Source organism: Misgurnus anguillicaudatus, chromosome 6, assembly GCF_027580225.2.
Source record: "Misgurnus anguillicaudatus chromosome 6, ASM2758022v2, whole genome shotgun sequence".
In the NCBI taxonomy this organism is placed as follows: Eukaryota; Metazoa; Chordata; class Actinopteri; order Cypriniformes; family Cobitidae; genus Misgurnus; species Misgurnus anguillicaudatus.
Genome location: NC_073342.2, coordinates 7,263,837 through 7,285,912, shown reverse-complemented (window position 1 = coordinate 7,285,912; position 22,076 = coordinate 7,263,837). Strand labels below are relative to the sequence as shown.

Genomic DNA, 22,076 nt, shown 5'->3' with positions numbered 1-22,076 from the left:
CTGGAAACATCAGCCTCGAGTCACATATTTTTGTTGTTACAAGAATAAAACGAAAATGAGCGGCAGAGGCAAAACCGGCGGTAAGGCCAGAGCAAAGGCTAAGACTCGTTCATCCAGAGCAGGGCTTCAGTTTCCCGTCGGCCGTGTTCACAGACTTCTTCGCAAGGGTAACTATGCAGAGCGCGTTGGTGCTGGAGCTCCAGTTTATCTCGCCGCTGTGCTCGAGTATCTTACTGCTGAGATCCTGGAGTTGGCCGGAAACGCCGCTCGTGACAACAAGAAGACTCGCATCATTCCCCGCCATTTACAGCTGGCAGTGCGTAACGACGAGGAATTGAACAAACTCTTGGGGCGCGTGACCATCGCTCAGGGCGGTGTGTTGCCCAACATCCAGGCTGTGTTGTTGCCAAAGAAGACCGAGAAGCCCGCTAAAGCAAAGTAAACCAGTTTAACAAAGAATGAAACAAAGGCTCTTTTAAGAGCCACCCACTTGAACTATAAAAGAGTGAAATCTTGGTCTCTGCTTGAAGTATAGGTTTAGAAACGCATTTGTGCGTTTATTGTTAACCTTTTTTTTAGCTATTATAACCTTTTAGTCTTATTATGCTATAGAGAAATCTCAGAAAATCACTTCTTTAGAGTCTTGAATATCAATCAAGATTTTATTTCATTAAATAATTTTAGGCTATGACATGATCTTAATAAAATCAATATTCAAAATACAAGTGTTATAGTTCAATTGTTAAATTTTGTTGGAAAACTAAATTCGTTCTCAGAATGACTGTTTGAATTGGCTTTTAAGCCAATAGACAGTGGTGACCGTGGTGGTAAATTATATATAAATGGTCGTTTTCCGTTTTATTTTTAAATAAAAAAAGTAACCATTATAATTTTTTTAGACAAATGAAGAATCAGCTCGGAAAACTGCTAATGTGGGGTTAAACATGACAAACGATCTCGAGCGGGAAACAAACCGCCTCTGCCTGTTTGAAAAACGTTCAAAGTCGTTGGTCAGCTGTCTACTTAGACGTCACCCATTAGCCAATCACATGGTAGCTCTCTATACCTGCCCCCTGAGCTCATGGACGACCAGTCTTTAAAAGCCGCTGGGAGAGAACATTTCTACATTTCGTGTCGCAGAGGAGCTTTTACTGAAGTCATGGCAAGAACAAAGCAGACCGCTCGTAAATCCACCGGAGGCAAAGCGCCCAGGAAGCAGCTCGCTACAAAAGCTGCCCGCAAGAGCGCCCCAGCCACCGGCGGTGTGAAGAAACCTCATCGTTACAGGCCCGGTACCGTAGCGCTGAGAGAAATTCGGCGCTACCAGAAATCCACTGAGCTGTTGATCCGTAAACTGCCTTTCCAGCGTCTGGTGAGAGAAATCGCCCAGGACTTCAAGACTGATCTGCGCTTCCAGAGCTCCGCCGTCATGGCCCTGCAGGAGTCCAGCGAAGCTTATCTGGTCGGCCTGTTTGAGGACACCAACCTGTGCGCCATCCACGCCAAGCGTGTCACCATCATGCCCAAAGACATTCAGCTGGCTCGCCGCATTCGTGGTGAACGCGCCTAAACTCAACGTCACCCACATCAACACAAAGGCTCTTTTAAGAGCCACCACAATTCCACTGAACGAGAGAATTTCATTTTGTTTATTTAATCACTTACACGTTACTGTTTCTTTAGTTTTGTTCTTTAAAAATCTATAATCTCAAAGTGGCCATTGAATTTTGGATGCAAGTTTGACTTCCCAGATATTTTCCCCCCAAGCTTTATTTTTCTAGAAAGGTAGTATGCAGTTCTATTATTTACTGATCATCTCAAGACTAAGACATGTATAAACGTAATTGCCCTAGGAACGTTTATTTAATGTTTTAAAGGTAAAATGATAGAAAGTATATTTTAATAACATCTACATTATATGCACTAGGTTTATTAAAATAATTGCACATCACTCATTTCAATTAAAAGCCACTCAGTAAGCACCTCCTTTATGCAATTGCTCTATAATTTTTTTAAATAAACGTTTAAATGTTGTTTAATCATCACAGTTAATAATCGAATAAAACTTAAATTCTGTTGTAGCTAGGTCAATGTAGGTAGGTCTGTGCTTTTACTATGACGCGTCACAAAGCGCCGCCTTCATTTCTGCGTGTTTCCACTAGGTCCTGTAGGCAGATTGAAAGTCCTGTTTCACTGCCACAATTCTCTCACTCTCTGTTTTGTAGACTGAAATCATGTCAGGAAGAGGAAAAGGCGGTAAAGGACTCGGTAAAGGAGGCGCTAAGCGTCATCGTAAGGTTTTGCGTGATAACATCCAGGGAATCACCAAACCCGCCATCCGTCGTCTCGCTCGTCGTGGTGGTGTGAAGCGTATCTCCGGTCTGATCTATGAAGAGACTCGCGGTGTGCTGAAGGTGTTTTTGGAGAACGTTATTCGTGACGCCGTCACCTACACCGAACACGCCAAGAGAAAGACCGTCACCGCCATGGATGTCGTTTATGCTCTGAAGCGTCAGGGTCGCACTCTGTACGGTTTCGGAGGTTAAACGCTTGAAGTTTTGCTCAAACCAAACGGCTCTTTTAAGAGCCACCCACGTATCACATGAAGAGAAGAAATCTATGCAGTATTACTGTTTTGTGTTTCTGGAAATTGTCTTTGCGATACGAGGATTGTTTGATTCTAACTCGCTAAATACAGCTAGGTTAATTTGGTGGTCTCGTGGCGCTTTGCTTAGTGACGGGAGAAACGAAGCTTCGAATCAATTGAACCAATTGTTTCCAAAATTGATTCAGTTCGAAACACCTTTTTTTTTTCACAAAATAATAGCAAAATTTAAATTAAAATGTTACATTTTTTTAACTTAAGACATAATTTAAAGTGTATTATGTGTTTAGTTTTATTTAGAGCAGACAAATCATTAAAACTAACTACCCTTTTAATTATATACATTTTTGTCATTAAATCTGTCTATAAACAAAAAGTTGACAAAATGGTAGTGTTATAGTTCACCTAAACATATTAGACACTGGTCATGTGATCATCTCCCTCTAGTGGTGAATCATCGGATTTTCGAAACGTTTCGAAACAGTTATGACGTAATGAAGCCTCGTTTGCTAAAATCACGTGACTTGGGCCAGTTTGAAACATGCTCCGAACCACTGATTCGAAACAAAAGATTCGTAAATGTTTCGAAGCCTCATGAAGCAGTGCTTCGAAAACGACCATCAATAGCTTTGCTTTCATGTTTGTTTCTAAGAGTCTTCGCGTACTGCCCAAATAGAACGTTATAATTTAAGTGGGCTGTAAACAAATACTTTTTATAATAGAAATCTTAAACTTTTAAAGTAGTATCTAAAAATAAAATATTTATATTTGTATGCCACTTTATCAGATAAATGAGCATTCAGTTTGGTTTAAATTTCACACAGCAACCCTTTGTTCAATTATTATTCTGAATAAATACAATAACACATGCTTTAAAACAAACACGATTCTTCTCAAAAAACTTCTTGTATTGTGATATTTGCTTGTATTCGTTTAATAAATGTTTTCCTGCTAAATAAATACCTAAAGAGTGTCTTAAATTTGCGCATTCAATTACCAAAGGAACTATTTTTAAAAAGAGCGGGAAAGTAAAACCGCAGTACAATGGGTGCAGCAGCATTAAATTCAAATATTAGGCTATGGGTGGGGCTACCGTCTTACCCACTTTGATTGGCTCTCTCACGTCTTAGCCATACCAATGAGATCCATTCATGGTATTTGTCCAATGAAGACACCCAATCAGGACCGTAAGCCTTTAGTCTTTGAAAATTAGCATGGGCAGAAAATAAATACTTCTTCACCAGAGCAGATCGTTACACACTTTGTTGTTCCGTCTTGAGTAATCATGCCTGAGCCAGCCAAGTCCGCACCTAAGAAGGGGTCCAAGAAGGCCGTTACTAAAACCGCTGTAAAGGGCGGTAAGAAGCGCAAGAGGTCCAGGAAGGAGAGTTATGCTATCTACGTCTACAAGGTACTGAAGCAGGTTCATCCTGACACCGGGATTTCCTCTAAGGCCATGGGGATCATGAACTCTTTCGTCAATGATATTTTCGAGCGTATCGCCGGTGAGTCCTCTCGTCTCGCTCACTACAACAAGCGCTCCACCATCACGTCGAGAGAGATCCAGACCGCCGTGCGTCTCCTGCTGCCCGGTGAACTCGCCAAACACGCCGTGTCTGAGGGAACAAAGGCCGTCACCAAGTACACCAGCTCCAAATAAATCTGTTGAAGCTTTTAACACCACAAAGACTCTTTTAAGAGCCACCCACTTTCTCGTTTAAAGAGTTTCTATGTTAAAAAAAACGTATTTTGTCATAACTAACCAATTTGTCTTTATATAAATATGTAAATTCTTGTCCTTCAAGAGACATTTTGTTGCATAAACTTTTTAGATGGTGTTGTACTTGAAGTGTTCATACTTCAATCAGATAAAAAAATCAGTTTTAATTGCTCTTTTCCTAGACGACATCAAGCAGCACCTTTAAGCATGAAACACATGTTGCTGTCTACAGTCAACTACAGTTCATCAGTTTACCATAGTTATTGTTACACAATACTGTAGTAATTATTATTTGCCATATAATTTAACACTTTTACCAGATCACTTCTTTAATACAGTAAAACCCACTGACAAGACAGAGTTTTATATCTATATATTTATGCATTTGGCAGACGGTTTTACCCAAAGTGACTTACTGTCAATTAAAATAAAGTGTGTGTGTGTCAACAATATGCAGTTTTGATATTATATGATTGCGTTGTGACATTAAGATATTATTATGTTTACAGGCTTGTTTTTTAAAATATAATTCTATTCTAATCCTGTTCTGAATTTATTCTTTTTGATTATTTAAATAATGATAAAAAAGCAATTATGAAGATAAATCAGAGAATTATAAAATCAGTTTGAGCCTGTCTACCAGTGATGTGAACATTTGATGGCACTCTACATTTTATATTATATTATGTTTTTATGATAGTAATTTGAAGTATGAATAGTTTATAGTCAAAAGAAAAAAAGTTCTCGAGAGGTTTCTATGTCAGTTAAGGTGGTGGTAAAGGGTAACGTCATTGACAGGTGACTGTACTGCCCCGTGTCACTGTTTAGAATGGCAATTTTCTCATAATTTACAAATAGTTAACACATTAGAGATATTGTTAGTAATTAGCTGAACAAAATATATAACACTAGCCTAGTGTTTTTGTTTTTATATATTTTACTGCAAACATCTTACAAAATGTACCTTTAAACAATAAAAGCAGTCTATAGACTTCACACAATATTAAAATCCAGAGAAAAGGTAGGATTTTAACAAGGTTTTAAAAGCAGTTGAGGATATGAAGCAATTCTAATGTGGATCGGCAAGCTGTTCTAGAATTTAGGGCCTGCAGTGGCAAAAGCTCGGTCCCATCTGTTTATTATTAATGATCTGAGAATAAGAAGAAGATTTTGATCTCTAGATCTATAGCCTACAAGTATAGAAGTTCAGACAGATAAAGAAGTGTTTGGTTATTTAAGGATTTATAGACCAAAAGCAGAATTTTGAAGTTAATACGGAAATGAACAGGAAGCCAAGAATGAACATAAGATGGGCGTATGTAAGAGAGAAGCTAACGCCTACCACAGTATTGATCTGTTTATTCATTTTTAGGTTACTATCAAGAAACACATCCAAATTTGTAGTGAAATCAGAGAGACCACACTCTGTACTGTGTATAAACTTGAAGCCAGATAAATACAATTATCAAAATAAGTCTGAAGTTGGTTAAAAATAAAAACATAAAAGGTCAAGAGCCCACCCGCGCAGGAATCCGGGACGTCCCAAGTAGAGACTTTAGGATACACCTGCAGTTTTTGCAAAACTTTTATGAAGTCAGACAAATCTGATCATAAATCAGGAGAGATGGTCAGTTTGAGACAAATAGAAACATAAAAAGAGCGAAAAGCATGCAGAGCGACAGACGGCACACCACATAAACCAACATCATCTTTACATGAAATGACAGAAGACTACACTTTTTTTATATATGTGCATGGATCTCTTTCTACAAAACAAATTTTTTAGGATTCAATTCAGAACTGTGCTCATTAATCTTTATCTGAAGCTATTGTTGTTGTTCATTTTGATGTGTGCTTCTCTATATTTTTTGTAGACGAATGACGTAGTAAGAGTAATTTTCTAAAATGTCACCGCTAACAGGTGGGCCCAAGGTGTTATTACGTATTTATTGTAAATATCCTGTAAACCTAAAATATCTTGACAAACTATATATTGTTGGAAAGCTCAAAGAATGTTGTTTTCGTAATTCCAGACCATCTGATGATTTAAATTGTAAAGTGACAGTAATTTTGTTAAATGTCACTCCTGTAGTGTACATATTCATTCTAATATATTCATAATTGTAATCTTCTTCAAATAAATCTATGAATCTTCAAAAACCTTGACGACCTACATATCATTAGAAAGCTATAAGGATGTAGTTTTCATATTTCAAAAACTTTTTGCATTAATAATAATGTAGTATTTATTTTATTTATTTATTAAAGATTGTGCAGCTAACCTTTGACACCTAGTGACCTTTGCAAATAGAGTTGCTACACCACCACTAAGTGAGTTGTTGTGGCTCAAAATGGACGTCTCATTCCACTCTCTTGTCCAATCAGCATTATTTTTTAAGTCACTATGTGTTTTCTTGTAACATAACTACATCAATTTTCCTTTGCTTTACCACTCAAATATTCCTGCCCTTTTGTGTTTATCTTCCCCATTAATATTCATGGTTGCATTGTTGACCTCACACATAGAACGAGAAAAAAAAATAACAAAAACAAACCACATATAAACATCACATCAAAAATCAGTCTGTTAGTCTTCTTCATTTTCAACATTAGCATTACCAATCTCCTGACTATTTTCTTCAACCGGTATACTTCTTTGTTGGTAAACAACCCTTCCGGGAGCAAAAGTGAGACTTCATGTGAAAGGGGTGTCTATGATAATTAAAGACATCTGTTTACACCTCATCCAATCACTTGGGTGAACACTGTAGCCTAATCAGATCAATATGATCATTTGATCAAGTACTCCTTTGGTGACTGTAAGGAATTGAGTCATTTACATCAGTATTCATGTGTTATAGGGGTACAGCATTAGCATTTGGAAATGAGTACAGAGAGTGAGAGTGTCCATTTACATTATTATTCTTGGTTTTCATCTCAAAGGGTACAGCATTAGCATTAGGGGTGGGAGAACATTTTTGAGAGATTTCACACTTCAGAATAACAAAGATACAAAGCACAAGAAAATCTGTGTGGTATGCAGAGATCAATGCACAGGAATGAACTCAACATTTTACAGATCTATAACTTTGAAAATATTAAGATAAGATGACAAGAAGTCAAGATGTGCCAAGATGATGATGTTAATAGGCCGGTAAAATCAAAACGTGTTAGTTTTAAGGTGTGTACACTTCTGCAGTTAGGTTGTTTGATTTTTTTCTCTCTTGCATATTTTACATTAAATATGTAAAACTTCTGAGATCATTTATCATTGTTTTATTCTTTTACCATAAAAACCTGCCTTCAATGCAGATGAAGAAGTCCCAGATTCTGTGTGTATTGTTTAAATAAATAATTGACCATGCAAATAAGATAAAATAATGCTTTTGTTTCACTGTATCACAGTATTGTCTTTAACAATGCAAATAAAATGATCTGTAAAGCTCATGGCAGAAAGATATATCACTATTACTCATACAAATAGTTTACACTTAGTATTTTGACTTAAGATTGTAAACAATGTTGCAGTTAAAGTTTAAAAGAATTAGTTTTCCATTCAGTGTTTGTATGTCGCTGTCTATATCTGAATACCAACAGCATCTTTTCACTGAGTTTTATTGTATCACAGAAGTGACCTGGTAAAGTTTCAGTATATGGCAAAGAATAATTACTATAATATTATGTAGCATTAACTATTGTAATACTAAAATAACTAGTAGACTGCAGCTTGAGTTCTTTAATGCTTAAAAGGTGCACGCATGTTGTGCATCCAGACAAAAAAAAGGAAAATTTGTCACTGCTCAGGTTTGCTAAATGCAATAGCATTGCAAACACTATTACACAACTCCAACTAAAGTCTACATATTAAAACTTCTTTATAGTTATCAGGAAAGAAAGTTCATATGAAAGAGATGTGAACAAAACTAAATGTTTAATAAACACGGAAGCTCTTTAACCGATAAAGTGGGTGGCTCTTAAAAGAGCCTTTGTGGTGTTGAAAGCTTCAACAGATTTATTTGGAGCTGGTGTACTTGGTGACGGCTTTTGTTCCCTCAGACACGGCGTGTTTGGCGAGTTCACCGGGCAGCAGCAGACGCACGGCGGTCTGGATCTCTCTCGATGTGATGGTGGAGCGCTTGTTGTAGTGAGCGAGACGAGAGGACTCACCGGCGATACGCTCGAAAATATCATTGACGAAAGAGTTCATGATGCCCATGGCCTTAGAGGAAATCCCGGTGTCAGGATGAACCTGCTTCAGGACCTTGTAGACGTAAATAGCATAGCTCTCCTTCCTGGACCTCTTGCGCTTCTTACCGCCCTTTCCTGCGGCTTTAGCAACGGCCTTCTTGGACCCCTTCTTAGGTGCGGTCTTCGCTGGCTCAGGCATGATCACTGTTGCAATGACACGATGAATGATAACTTGGGTGTGTGAAGAAGCATATATACACTGCCCATGCTAATTTTTTAGAGACCGTAGACGTACCTTTTCTAATTGCGGGATGTGATTGGACAAAAAACACGAATGAATTTCGTTGGAGTAGCTGTAAACTAAGTGAGCCAATCAGTTTCTTCAAAACTTAAGTCCCACCCACCGCCTCATGTTTGAATCGCCCGATGCGTTTGAGGGTTGTTTTACTTTCCCGCTCAATTTTGTACACAATGCTCTTATTATTTTATTTAGTTTAAAGTTTTTGGTTACACTTTAGTTGTTTTCATAAGACTGACATGACACCTGCTATGAACATGAAAAAGATTTTATGCACAATTCTATACCAAGTTTTTTTTTTACTCGAAGAAAACAAAAAAATTAACGCACCACTTTTAGTTCAAAAACATGTAATGAAGTTTGTAGTATGCTAATCTTGTCTCGTCCTTCATTTAATAAAAACTGATAGCATGTACAGCTTACGTAACAAAGTTAGACTATGATATTTAGCGTCTGTAAGCAAGATCTGTAATGTATGCAAACATGTAGCATTACTACGAAGAAAACTTTAGAGCTGGATTGTTATTTCAGTTGCAAAATTCTGTAACCGGCTTCACATAATGACACTTGGCTTTTGTGTTTTTTATGCTTGGTTTAAACATTATTTCCAGTGTCCGAATAAACAAAAGTACAGCACGACCAAACCGGTCATAATACCACACAATACCAAGGAAGACTGTGATGAGTGTTAAAAAGCAACTTAAACTGAACCATACAACAACGGACACGTTAACTCTTTATGTGATAATGTGGGTGGCTCTTAAAAGAGCCGTTTGGGTTTGTGTGGAGTTTAAGCGTTTAACCTCCGAAACCGTACAGAGTGCGACCCTGACGCTTCAGAGCATAAACGACATCCATGGCGGTGACGGTCTTTCTCTTGGCGTGTTCAGTGTAGGTGACGGCGTCACGAATAACGTTATCCAAAAACACCTTCAACACACCGCGAGTCTCCTCGTAGATCAGACCGGAGATACGCTTGACACCACCACGACGAGCGAGACGACGGATGGCGGGTTTGGTGATTCCCTGGATGTTATCACGCAAAACCTTGCGATGACGCTTAGCGCCTCCTTTGCCGAGTCCTTTACCGCCTTTGCCTCTTCCTGACATGATTTCAACCTCTCGTAGCAAAAATGCATAATGAAGTGCTGTGGAACAGGAGTTTACAGTTGCCTACAGGACCTGATGGAAACACAGAAATGAAGGCGGAGCCAGCAAGCGCTACCATGTCAATCATTTATTGCCACATAGACATCACATTTCAAACTTTTTACGTTTACCAAATTATGATTTTCGCACATGCAGTCGTGCTCGTTCACAGTAAATGTGTTGTTTTACAGATGCAGCATTGTTAACAAGATGTAAAACCAAATGTAATGCAAAGAACTTTATTTTTTGGTCGTTTATCGGATATTTAATAGGCACACATGGTAGTGTTCATAGATGCAATTTTCTAGAAACGAATATTTAACAATTTTATACTCCAGCGAAAACCATAAATCCTTAACATTTACATTATAAACTCGGGGAAGTGTAAACTCGGAAGACGAGAACAAATAAACTGGTCTTATTTTCTTGATGTGCTTAGACGTCACTAACCCTCAAGTTAGTGGTTATATAATCAGTAGATTGTAGTGCTTACATTACTAAAAACTACAGATTAGCCAGGGGGAACTCAACTTCGAATTTACCACATAATACTTTGATTCAGTTACTGTTAATGATCGTTTTAAAGTTAATAAACCTCTCTTAAGAATATTCATAAGTATAGAAGGTAAAAAAGTGTAACTTTTAAAAACACGTAAAGAAAATGTCTCGTTCAGTGGAGTTGTGGTGGCTCTTAAAAGAGCCTTTGGGTTGATGTGGGTGACGTTGAGTTTAGGCGCGTTCACCACGAATGCGGCGAGCCAGCTGGATGTCTTTGGGCATGATGGTGACCCTCTTGGCGTGGATGGCGCACAGGTTGGTGTCCTCAAACAGGCCGACCAAATAAGCTTCGCTGGACTCCTGCAGGGCCATGACGGCGGAGCTCTGGAAGCGCAGATCAGTCTTGAAGTCCTGGGCGATTTCTCTCACCAGACGCTGGAAAGGCAGCTTACGGATCAGCAGCTCAGTGGATTTCTGGTAGCGGCGGATTTCTCTCAGCGCTACGGTACCGGGCCTGTAACGATGAGGCTTCTTCACACCGCCGGTGGCTGGAGCGCTCTTACGGGCAGCTTTAGTAGCGAGCTGCTTCCTGGGCGCTTTGCCTCCAGTGGACTTACGAGCGGTCTGCTTTGTTCTTGCCATGACTGAAGTCAAAACTCTTCTTCGTAGAAAAGTGAATACAGAACTACACCCAGCAAGCTGCTTTTAAAGACTAGCAGACCATGAGCTCAGAGGGCGGAGACAGTACACTGGCATGTGATTGGCTAATGTGTGACGTCTACTGGTCATTGGCTCTTTTCAAACGAGCAGAAGCGGTTTGTTCCCGCTCGATATCCTTTTTTTAGTTAAAGTCATATTTAAGCATTTATATATACGTTTAAAATCATGTGGAATTAATAATGTGGATTGTTCTGATAAAAATGCGTTACATTAGCAAAATACAAGTATGAAAGCGCCCCTGATACACAAATAATATAATCGCGATGTGATCTCAGACATCCTTAACACCATGTAATGTTCATTGTGCATTTTAGAGCCTTCAATGTTTTTAGTCCAGGGGTTTTCGAAATTAATGGTGCCGAGAATCCCCAAATATGAAAAGGTGTGTGTGAGGAACCCGATTTTTATGTACAAAGAAACATAAAGAATCTAATCTGTGTTAAATTAGTAGTAAGTAATATTTTAAAGACACTGCTCGAATTTAAATAGCACTTAACGCTGGATGTATAAACCTGAAAAGAGACATTTTCAATACAATTTTATTGCAGAAATTCGGTTCCACAGCATCTTTACAGAGAATATAACATTACAGCAAGATCAAAAACACAGTAGAAAAAAAAAAAGAAATTAATAACTCTTGAAAGTATGCTTGTACTAAGAAATGACATCCACTGACCCCAGTTTGAAAACTCTGGCTTAAATCAGTTTAAGCATAATATTGACATTTCTTAAATCAACTTGTTTTGCATAATGTAACACTTTTGAATGATTTATACAAAAACCTCACAAAAGTTCACTCTTTTAAAGCTCAAGTGGGTGGCTCTTAAAAGAGCCTTTTTTGTTGTTTTGAAGTAACCTCGGTTTACTTTGCTTTAGCGGGTTTCTCGGTCTTCTTCGGAAGCAACACGGCCTGGATGTTGGGCAACACACCGCCCTGAGCGATGGTCACGCCACCCAACAATTTGTTCAACTCCTCGTCGTTACGCACTGCCAGCTGTAAATGGCGGGGAATGATGCGAGTCTTCTTGTTGTCACGAGCGGCGTTTCCGGCCAACTCCAGGATCTCAGCAGTAAGATACTCGAGCACAGCGGCGAGATAAACTGGAGCTCCAGCACCGACGCGCTCTCCGTAGTTACCCTTGCGAAGAAGCCTGTGAACACGGCCGACGGGAAACTGAAGCCCGGCTCTGGACGAACGAGTCTTAGCCTTTGCTCTGGCCTTACCACCGGTTTTGCCTCTGCCGCTCATTTTCGGTTGAAGACTGTATTGCTTTCTAGAAGAAAGAAACAAATAATGTGAGTCAAAGCGCTGTTGTTTCAGTATTTAGGCACGCTTGCCACTCGCCGATTGGTTAGAGTCTGTGGAAAGTTTAAACCAATCACTGAACTTCCCTCCAAAAAACAACGCCACCCCCTTTTCTCTGCCTTGTTTTATAATTTCTATTTTAGATTATTTTAATGTGACATCTATTTTTTATATCTATATATGTATGTCTTATTTATGTGGATGTATTTGTCAGACGACTTTTTGGTCCAAAGTGATTTGCAGTGCATTACAAAGTATAACCTGGTATGTCTGGGGACACTTTAACTTACAGAAACAGATAAGGTTTAATAGTATAACGATTGTTAAAAAAATAAGCTGCACGTTCCGCTTGAATCGGTTATCTTTGGTGAGCTGGCGTTTCCAATTTAGAAACTACACACTTAAAGCGAGTATTTTATACCGAGGCGACTAAGTGTGATGTATAAAAACAGATAGCGACTAAACTGGTTTGTTTTGCCAAGTTTCTAGTGAATACAACACTATACAGTCGGACCGTACAACACTGGTCAAAATTATATTCTAGCTATAATCAATTACAAGTAACATTGAAACATTGCTCGTTAAAGGACTGGTGGATGGCTCTTAAAAGAGCCTTTGGGTTGTATAAAAAAAATAAAGAGTTGCTTTATTTCTTTTTAGGCGCTGCCTTTTTAGGCTTAGCTGCTTTGGGCTTTGTCGTCTTGGGTTTAGCAGCCTTCGCTTTCTTGGGGCTCTTCGCTGCTTTCTTAGGAGCCGCTGGCTTCTTTGCTTTCTTGGGGCTCTTTGTTGCCTTTTTAGCGGCGGTGGCGGCTGGTTTCTTCGCTGCTTTCTTGGGTGATTTCTTAGCGGCGGTCTTCTTTGTCGCTGCAGTCTTGGGCTTCTTGGCAGCGGCGGGTTTCTTGGCTGCGGGCTTCTTTGCTTTAGGAGCGGCTTTCTTTGCTGGTTTTGCCTTGGTCTCTACCTGCTTTTTGTTCAATTTAAAAGACCCGGAAGCGCCGGTCCCTTTGGTCTGGACCAGAGTGCCTTTAGTCACGAGGTTCTTGATGGCGATCTTAACGCGAGCGTTTTTCTTCTCCACGTCGTAGCCACCGGCGGCGAGCGCTTTCTTCAAGGCAGCGAGAGAGACGCCGCTCCTCTCTTTGGAAGCCGAAACAGCTTTAACGATGAGATCACCCACACTTGGTCCGGTTTTCTTAGCTTTAGCGGCGGATTTCTTCTTGGGTGCTTTGGCCGGCGTGGCGGCAGCAGCTGGAGCGGTTTCAGCCATTTCTCTACGTGAATGTAGTATCACAAAATCAACACAAGAGATCAGTAATGAGGAGCAGCAGAGCGCGCGGCGCTTTTACACATCACATGAGAACCATATAGACTCAACCGGTACAGCTCAGTGTCTGTGCGCCTCCACGAGCAGCTTACGTGTGTGTTTTCTCCTCTAACATTTACAATAAAACTGGAGTATTAAAACACATTGGCGCGATGAAAACAATGTAAACACAGAGCAGAGGCACATAGCTATATATTGAAACTAAAACACGCGTGAACAAAAGGTAATTTTGGCATCTTCATATACAATCCAAGACCAACATCAGCCGCTGGATAAAGCTGCTTATGGTTTTCATGAGTTTTTCTCGTTTAATATTTAGTGAGAGGTCGAGCGCGTCTTCTGTGTTTTTAACAAACACTTTGTTAAATTGCTTGAATTAAATGAACATCACTGAAGGACTTGTAAAGCGTTATATAAAGTAGTTGTTTTGATCATCTTGAAGCACACGCGACATTCAGAGGCTTCCTGTTTCTTTGTCTACGTTAAGTTGATATAATTTTCTTTGTGTATATGTTTATTATATTCAATCTGCAAGATGAACTAGTCATGTGTCTGTATATTATTTGCTGTTTTTTTTCATGTTAGGACTCTTGTGTTAAGTTTTAGTTTTTTGGTTTGATTTTGTTGGGCACAGATTTTATCCAGTTTAATTTGTAATTTTTAGGGTTTTGATCCTAAATAAATCATTATTTTTGGAAATCCGGTGTTCCCTTTGCCTTTGGCTGCTACAGCAAAATTAGAGCACAAATTTAGAGTTAGTGCAAGAAACATTAAATGAAATAAATATACATAATATTCATCTACGACAACACACAGTAAATAAAATAAAATATGTGGAGGTGGTTGTGCAAATAAAGTGAAGTACAATAGCCATTGAGTATTTAACCTGTTAACCTTTTTTTGTTTTCTGAACCCCCCCACAAAAAATGTCATAGCTAAACTAAAATAGATACAGTTTATGAAGTCTTTGCACTAAAAGCATAAGTTTGGTCTCATTTGAAAGCAGACACTTGGAAGTTTATTAAGAGGTGAACATTAGTTACTGTCATAATGAAAAAAGTTGTTATAGAGAGCTTAAATTATACTTGTTTATTAACTCCACCAAACATTTATGAAATATTGTTATGAAAAACTAAATAAAAATGGCCTTGGAGCAATCTAGAAATGCTCTGCAGATAAAGCCACAGGTCTGACCATGTTCTGTTTTAAATCTGAAGATGATACCTCTAAAACTCTGTATTTTATTAAATGTTTTTTAGACCCATGTCATGTAAATTTATTTAGAGAAAACAGCAAAAATGCTAAGCTAATGTTTGTTTATTTATATCTCAAAACATCCTTTCAGTTTATTGTCCTATTGCTCCGGGTTTTAAACAGACTCATTAAATAAGCATCCGAATGGGTCATTAACAACTTTTAATCCTGGATATGGCTGTCTAAATGTTTATTTTATTATTATTATTATTAATAATTACTCATACATTCTATTTAGTGTTTTATTTCCTCCTTTTGTCTCAATTCACTTTCTTTTTATTAAATTCCTTTCTTACAAAAAGAAACTTACCTTAAAGAAGCTTTACCAGTCGAAATTATTCCTAGAAACATATAACTCATATCTCCAGACAGCAGATGTTTACAGAACAGCTAGTACGTTAGCTTAGCATACCATCAAAACACGACAAATAAAAGCATTTATAATAAAACTCACTTTATAACATCAAAAGTCGAGTGCTTAAACAATCATGCGTGATCTGATGTGGCTTTGGATCATAAAATAAGACCGAAAATAAACAGTTTTATGCTATTTATGCTGTTAGCTTAGCATAGCATTATAATATATAGTACTGTTATGAAAATACCAGACATAGCGTTAAAAATACAGACAAACCATATATAATCTTAATCGTGTTTATTGTCTCCATGGTTTTAAAACATCAAAACATCTTTATTTGCATGTTATTATAAAAACAGCGATCGCTCGTTGCAGGTCACTGTTCAAGTTCACGTCTGACTGACAGCTGCTGCTGAGCTCTGACGTCTGATTATTTCTCAGAAAGTTTCATATTGAGACTTTAGCGCCCTCCGGCTTCACGTATGAATGAAACAAACTGAGTGGGAATGACTGCAGACTCAAACTTGCTCATATCGCCATTTTTGGAATAAAAATGGGTGAAATATTACCCCCCCTGCAGAAATTTGAAGTAAACATATAAAATTGAAGTAATATTTCTCCAAATATGCATACTTTGAATTAAAAGCCCCGATGGATGTTGTTTTATCGAGTGCTTTCATGACGATCACGGAGGAGTGTTTTTATCAATGAGTGCGGCTGAGGGTTATATTTCAAATTAAAGGTATGTACCGTTTTTCATTTTCATAACTCCTGACAAAAATGAAGAAATTACTGTTACTAGGATTCTCAGATTAAAATAAAGGTCAAAAACTAAATCTTAAATCAAAACACTTTTTAATGATGTATAGTTGTTTAATGTAAGTACATTTAAACTAACAGTAATTTAAATTATGTAAATAAATAGCTCTTCAGTACATCCACGTCCTCGCGCAGGTTATCAAGTTAACCCTTAAAAGATCTTTAAAAAAACTAACGTTCATAAAGCCAAAAAATGACACATTCCCAAAAACTGCTCTAAAAATATCATACATCAATATATTTTCCACTTTAAACAAGTCAATCTTTTAAAAGTACTTCTGCCTGAAACATACATATCAAATATTTATATGTATGTATCCTTTATATGTTAATATTTTTACATTAACCCATGTTTTTAACAAAAAAACTAAATTTCCCCCCCAAAAAAATAGCTTAAAATGGCTAAGCTACCCAAAAACCGACATGTGATCATAGGGACACAAAATGCTCCAATGAAAACCATTATAACTAACATTTTTGACCATCCATTTATCTTAAAATAAACAAATACATACCTTTATGTCAATATATAAATTTGGGAAAAAAAATCTAAAATGTATCAAAATGATTAACCTCTGGCAATTTTGGGCAATTATTAATCATCAAAGTCAAGATGGTTTAAAAATCAAAAGTAGAATGACAAAAAAACTGTCTTTAGGATCTCTTGCACACACAAATTCTGAAAAATCATTGACAGTGTGAATGAACCAAATATCAATCAATCCTGGACAAATCCTGGATGCATTTTCTATGTATTTTCCATAATGTCTGTGTGAAAAGGCCATAGTTGCCCAATGGTTTAAATTGGAGAAGTGCCATAAGGCAGCTGGCATCTTCTTTGGACCGATTGGCTCTATATGTGAAAACTCTTTGAAAGATCTTTGTGAAAACTTCAGCAGGCCGGTCTGCACATTCTTTAAGTCCCTTTCCTGTCACTCTATCTGTCCTGCAGCCTTCCTTGAATTAACAGCCCTGGGGACGCTCCTCATGTTCATGTACTTTGAATGGGTGCTCATGTCTGATGGGGGTGGGTGGGTGTGGTGTGACGGTCTCTGACAAATTTACCTCAAAACAAACAAAAAAGCAGTTGAGTTCTTCTTCTAGGGAGACATTGGCATCAAAGGTCTTGTAAGTGTTGCTTTTGTAGTTTGTGAGGTGCTGAATCCCCTCGCCAGAGTCGTTGTGGGTCATTGTTCATTAAGTGGTCCTCCATCTCTCTTTTGTACTCTGCTTTTGCACCTTTGATGGCTCTGCACAGATTTGCTCTGGCTACACTGTAAATGTCTTTGTCTCTGGACTTAAAGGCAGCATTGGAGGCCTTTAAAGGGTCGTACAGACTACATGACTTTAAAATGTTGGATCCAGCTGTTTACACTACATGACTGTAGAAGTTGTGTTGAAGTTGTTGAGCTGTTCACACCACATGATACAATGTGAATGACCCACAACAGGAGGTCACACTACACGAGTTGAGAACAACCCGGTCACCCAATGATTTTATTTTGTCTCCAAACCATGTTTTGAGACACAATAATCCCTTAAGACATGACCTCATGAAGCCATATCCAATCAGGCAGATAAAACACAGTCAAAGGGTCCTAAACTACTGTCTCTCTAGTGTACGAAGGGTGGTAGAGAATAAATTTGACATTCTTGCCAACCAGTAAAGAGTTTTCAGGTCAACCATATTCCTGGAGACAAACACGATGGTGAAGATCACAGCGGCCTCCTTGTGCATCCAAAACTTCCTCTACTAGCGCAAGTCGGAAGCATTTTCTCCTTCAGCTTTTGCAGACTGGTAGACAGATGATCACAAGATGGTTGATGGGCACTGGAGGAATCATGGGATGGGTGCTTTTCAACTGATGGAGAACACTTCACATCGCAATATTATGGGAACAGTAAAAATGCAACGCAATCTGATGCGGGACTGTTTTGTCTCACCAGCGTGTTCAGAAAAGCACTGATGTGGAGGTATCCCTGCAAACAGCAGATTAAAGACAGTTATGGTCAGTTTTGGACATTTGTTTTCTTGTGTTATCCTGTTTTACTTGTATTAGTAAAGAAAATGTGGTTTGCATTGTTTATATATTGTGTTTATTGTTTTATTATTATCAGTTTGTTCTGTTGTTATTCAATTTACAAAACCAACAGTGCAGAAATGTAACAAATGAAAGAAATTTGCATGTTGCAATAAAGTACCTCATATCACCTTTCTTTCTTGATCCACATTTATATTTTGCCAAACGTGAATGTATATTTCAAGGACTTATATTATGATACGGTTTGTATCACTTAGCATTTAATGAACGGTGGAGCCATTCACACACAAGAGACGCATCACTGATCATTTAATGTAAATGTGTCATGACAAAGGAAATGGTTTGCAGAAGTCTTGATTTTTTTAAAGATGTACACTGTTATGGCGAATGAGCAACATGTGTGGGCCCGACGCGTTATTGTTTACAAACGATTGACTTTACTATGTATTAGATTGATCAAGAAGAGTTTTACTTGTCAAATGTTAAAGGGTTTTGATTTTGATTTTGATTTAATAATTCAAAAAGGTAGAAAACATTATGATTCATATTTTACAGCTAATATGTTTAGTGTTTTACAGCATTGCGTTTGTGTTTTTGCATCCTATTTGATAGCTCTTCGCGACATGTGACATTACACGATGTCAAGTCGTAGGAGACTCTTTGATCAATTGTTGCCTTTTTCACACATACAGATTGGTGAGCGCTAATTGGCTGCTAATCTCCCACTGATTTGCACCTGATCACACCCGACCTGTTGGCGACTTGCAAATATGTCTTAAAATCATGTAGTGTGAACTTGGCTTAATAGAGTCCTAACATATTTTGTCATTAAGGGTGATATGCTGGGATTAAAAGTACAGAAAGGTGGTCTGACTGTCCTAAATGAGGCATTATAATTGTCCTGTAGCCTTTCTTGAAGTTTTTGTAGGATTTATTCACAATGTTTTATCCTCTTGTGGCACATTTGAACTCTTTTAAGTTTGCCTGGTTGAAATCCCAAGTGCCAAACCAAAATTACTTTTTTTACTCAAGCCAATAAAATGTAGACAATCAGAAAATACAACAGCATGTATTCAAATATCATCCCAAGCCTCTCTCTGTGTCTCAGTTCTGACTCAATCTTTTATACATCGGATACTTTTATCTAAGATGACGTATACACTGCTTGTTACTTCTCTTGACCTTAAGCCTAACAAAATAGTCATGTTTGCACTACCGGGCCACAATTGGACGTGCCAGGGCCTGTTGCATTTGCACTGTCACTTTCAGGGCTGAATCATGCCTTGCCAGTGCTGAGTTAGGGCTTAGTTCTGGCCTGCTGAATACCTTGGGGCTTGGGTCTGGGCTAGAGGAGTGGTAAAGGTCAAAGATAGAGTTTATCTGAGTTTTTGGCAAAGATTCATCTTTTAAGTAAATCTGTTGTTTGTTGTGTTACTTGTCTTACTTGAACTCCAAAGAACCTAGCAGCAGTGTACTTGCCCATAGATGGAGAACACATACTTTTTTAATTAATAAGCACAAATGGGAGCTACCTGTAAACCCACATGGGCTCTACATTGAGCCCATAAAGTGCCCATCATCAGCCCATCTGCGCTAACAGATGTGGGGCCACAATGGAAAAATTAGTTGGGTCCCAGGTGGGCCTCACATATCAGCCCAGGTGCAACCTTTTTGGGCCCCACATGGGTGTGTTGCCCCAATCACATTTCTGTCAGAATGGAGATTCATTGTTCTGCTTAAGGGCCATACCTTCTTATCTGGAAAGATTTGAAACAGTATATGTACCAGTCACAGTTTGGAAACTCGACCATGCTCGACTAATCACATTCCCCCCTCACACACACCATGCTGGCTTCAAAAATCGTATTGATAAAAGTATTTCAGGAGACAAGAGAAAAGAGATTTGGACGTGCCTTGATGCCTTTTGAGGAAGCATTTTAGAGCTTTCAGTCGCAGCCCAGTAAAGGGGCGAATTTGATCAGTAACCCAAACTAATTATATTATTCCTAACAGCCTAGATGATTGGCTCATGCTATTAAAGTTATCTTTAATTGTAACAAAACGTAAAGACAACAGCAATTATTAACAACAAACAATCTGTATGTGTATAAATACAATTAAAGACAGCATGTTTATGTGTCATAATACAGTATATGTAGTGAAACCACAGTATCCACAAATGTCTTTTACTACAGTAACTAGCCAAGATGTTTGTAGTAAAACCATATTAAATACAATTTGTAATGCACTTTAAGTTGTCTTAGACAAAATTTGTCTGCCACATATATTTTAATTCATGTAATGGTGCTTTATTGGGATGAGTTTTAGAAAAAAATCAACAAAATAACACAATGACAAACACTAAGGTGGAATTAAATAAGATGGGTAAAGCACTGAATATAACAGGATATTTACATTATAAAATTGAGTTTAAAATAAGAACATTTCAACTTCAAGTATATAAATTTACATTTTAAACAGAAGCAGTTCGAAAAAAGCAATGTACAGATCAGAGTTGCAGTTTGAGTTTGTTTGTGAATGTGTGTGACTGATAAATGAATTTTAACATCTGCATTTGATCTGCTTCTGTAGGGCTGTGAAAATATTGCATGAGCTTTGAGATTTTGTCGTTTAATTAGCATATAATATATATCTATAATACAAACAACATCAGTAAAACAAGAAGAATAAAGACAGAATAAAGGAGTGGGCGTTATCTTTTGGAGGGAAGTTCAGTGATTGGTTTAAACTTTCTACAGACTCTAACCAATCGGCGAGTGGCAAGCATGCCTAAATACTGAAACCAGCAGCGCATTGTGTTACATTATCTGCGTCTTTCTGCAAGAAAACAGCAAATTCTTCAATCGAAAATGAGCGGCAGAGGCAAAACCGGTGGTAAGGCCAGAGCAAAGGCTAAGACTCGTTCATCCAGAGCCGGGCTTCAGTTTCCCGTCGGTCGTGTTCACAGGCTTCTTCGCAAGGGTAACTACGGAGAGCGCGTCGGTGCTGGAGCTCCAGTTTATCTCGCCGCTGTGCTCGAGTATCTTACTGCTGAGATCCTGGAGTTGGCCGGAAACGCCGCTCGTGACAACAAGAAAACTCGCATCATTCCCCGCCATTTACAGCTGGCAGTGCGTAACGACGAGGAGTTGAACAAACTCTTGGGTCGCGTGACCATCGCTCAGGGCGGTGTGTTGCCCAACATTCAGGCTGTGTTGCTGCCAAAGAAGACCGAGAAGCCCGCTAAAGCAAAGTAAAATATCCAGTTCTCCAAAACTAAAAAAAAGGCTCTTTTAAGAGCCACCCACTTGAACTATGAAAGAGTGAAATTTGTTTTAGTTCATTTAAGATTATCTGCATCTATTAGATGTCTACTGCTCTGCATATTTTGTATCTCCTTTATTTAACACATCTGATTCAAATAATCAGTTCAGTAGAGATCTATGTGAACTGAACGGAGTCGGTCAGATAAGAGAGAATCGCTGATCATACTGACGTTTCATTTAAGTCGTTGATTTCACTTTAACGTTAGTCTTAAAAATATAAAAATCAGTGTAAGGCCATGTTATTGTTCTTTACAGTATGTAGGATTATATTCTGTAAGAAAACTTAAAAATCCCCCAAATGTGCAATGCCGTGTTAGTTACCCACAACATTGTAGCTTTTAAAGTTTACATGCAGTGCTGGCACATACAACGTATGCCTATTAAAAACATAAAATCGTCTGGTGAATGCGGTTATACTGGTAATTTTGTCTAATGCATTTTTATATTGGTTTAGCTTAATCTCTCCAGG

General features: G+C 38.3%; 8 protein-coding genes across 8 annotated transcripts; 4 read left to right on the top strand and 4 right to left on the bottom strand.

Moving 5' to 3' along the window:
- The first annotated feature begins 45 nt into the window (after positions 1-45).
- Positions 46-21,585, top strand: LOC129433680 (uncharacterized). The gene is made up of 2 exons (XM_073868444.1): positions 46-438; positions 21,127-21,585. Exons 1-2 carry the CDS (start codon positions 56-58, stop codon positions 21,536-21,538), a joined length of 795 nt encoding a protein of 264 aa, XP_073724545.1. The 5' UTR covers positions 46-55; the 3' UTR covers positions 21,539-21,585.
- On the top strand, positions 1,115-1,709 carry LOC129434454 (histone H3). The gene has a single exon (XM_055193389.2). It carries the CDS (start codon positions 1,160-1,162, stop codon positions 1,568-1,570), a length of 411 nt encoding a protein of 136 aa, XP_055049364.2. The 5' UTR covers positions 1,115-1,159; the 3' UTR covers positions 1,571-1,709.
- On the top strand, positions 2,233-2,585 carry LOC141364267 (histone H4). The gene has a single exon (XM_073868443.1). The coding sequence runs from the start codon at positions 2,235-2,237 to the stop codon at positions 2,544-2,546; it is 312 nt and encodes a 103-aa protein (XP_073724544.1). The 5' UTR covers positions 2,233-2,234; the 3' UTR covers positions 2,547-2,585.
- LOC129434312 (histone H2B-like) lies at positions 3,778-4,311 on the top strand. The gene has a single exon (XM_055193244.2). It carries the CDS (start codon positions 3,891-3,893, stop codon positions 4,263-4,265), a length of 375 nt encoding a protein of 124 aa, XP_055049219.1. The 5' UTR covers positions 3,778-3,890; the 3' UTR covers positions 4,266-4,311.
- LOC129434040 (histone H2B-like) lies at positions 8,280-8,713 on the bottom strand. The gene has a single exon (XM_055192837.2). It carries the CDS (start codon positions 8,710-8,712, stop codon positions 8,338-8,340), a length of 375 nt encoding a protein of 124 aa, XP_055048812.2. The 5' UTR covers position 8,713; the 3' UTR covers positions 8,280-8,337.
- On the bottom strand, positions 10,640-11,129 carry LOC129433301 (histone H3). Its single transcript, XM_055191898.2, has one exon. It carries the CDS (start codon positions 11,098-11,100, stop codon positions 10,690-10,692), a length of 411 nt encoding a protein of 136 aa, XP_055047873.1. The 5' UTR covers positions 11,101-11,129; the 3' UTR covers positions 10,640-10,689.
- LOC129433317 (histone H2A-like) lies at positions 11,666-12,565 on the bottom strand. The gene has a single exon (XM_055191916.2). The coding sequence runs from the start codon at positions 12,425-12,427 to the stop codon at positions 12,041-12,043; it is 387 nt and encodes a 128-aa protein (XP_055047891.1). The 5' UTR covers positions 12,428-12,565; the 3' UTR covers positions 11,666-12,040.
- On the bottom strand, positions 13,068-13,975 carry LOC129433287 (histone H1-like). The gene has a single exon (XM_055191881.2). It carries the CDS (start codon positions 13,749-13,751, stop codon positions 13,131-13,133), a length of 621 nt encoding a protein of 206 aa, XP_055047856.2. The 5' UTR covers positions 13,752-13,975; the 3' UTR covers positions 13,068-13,130.
- Positions 21,586-22,076: the final 491 nt, after the last annotated feature.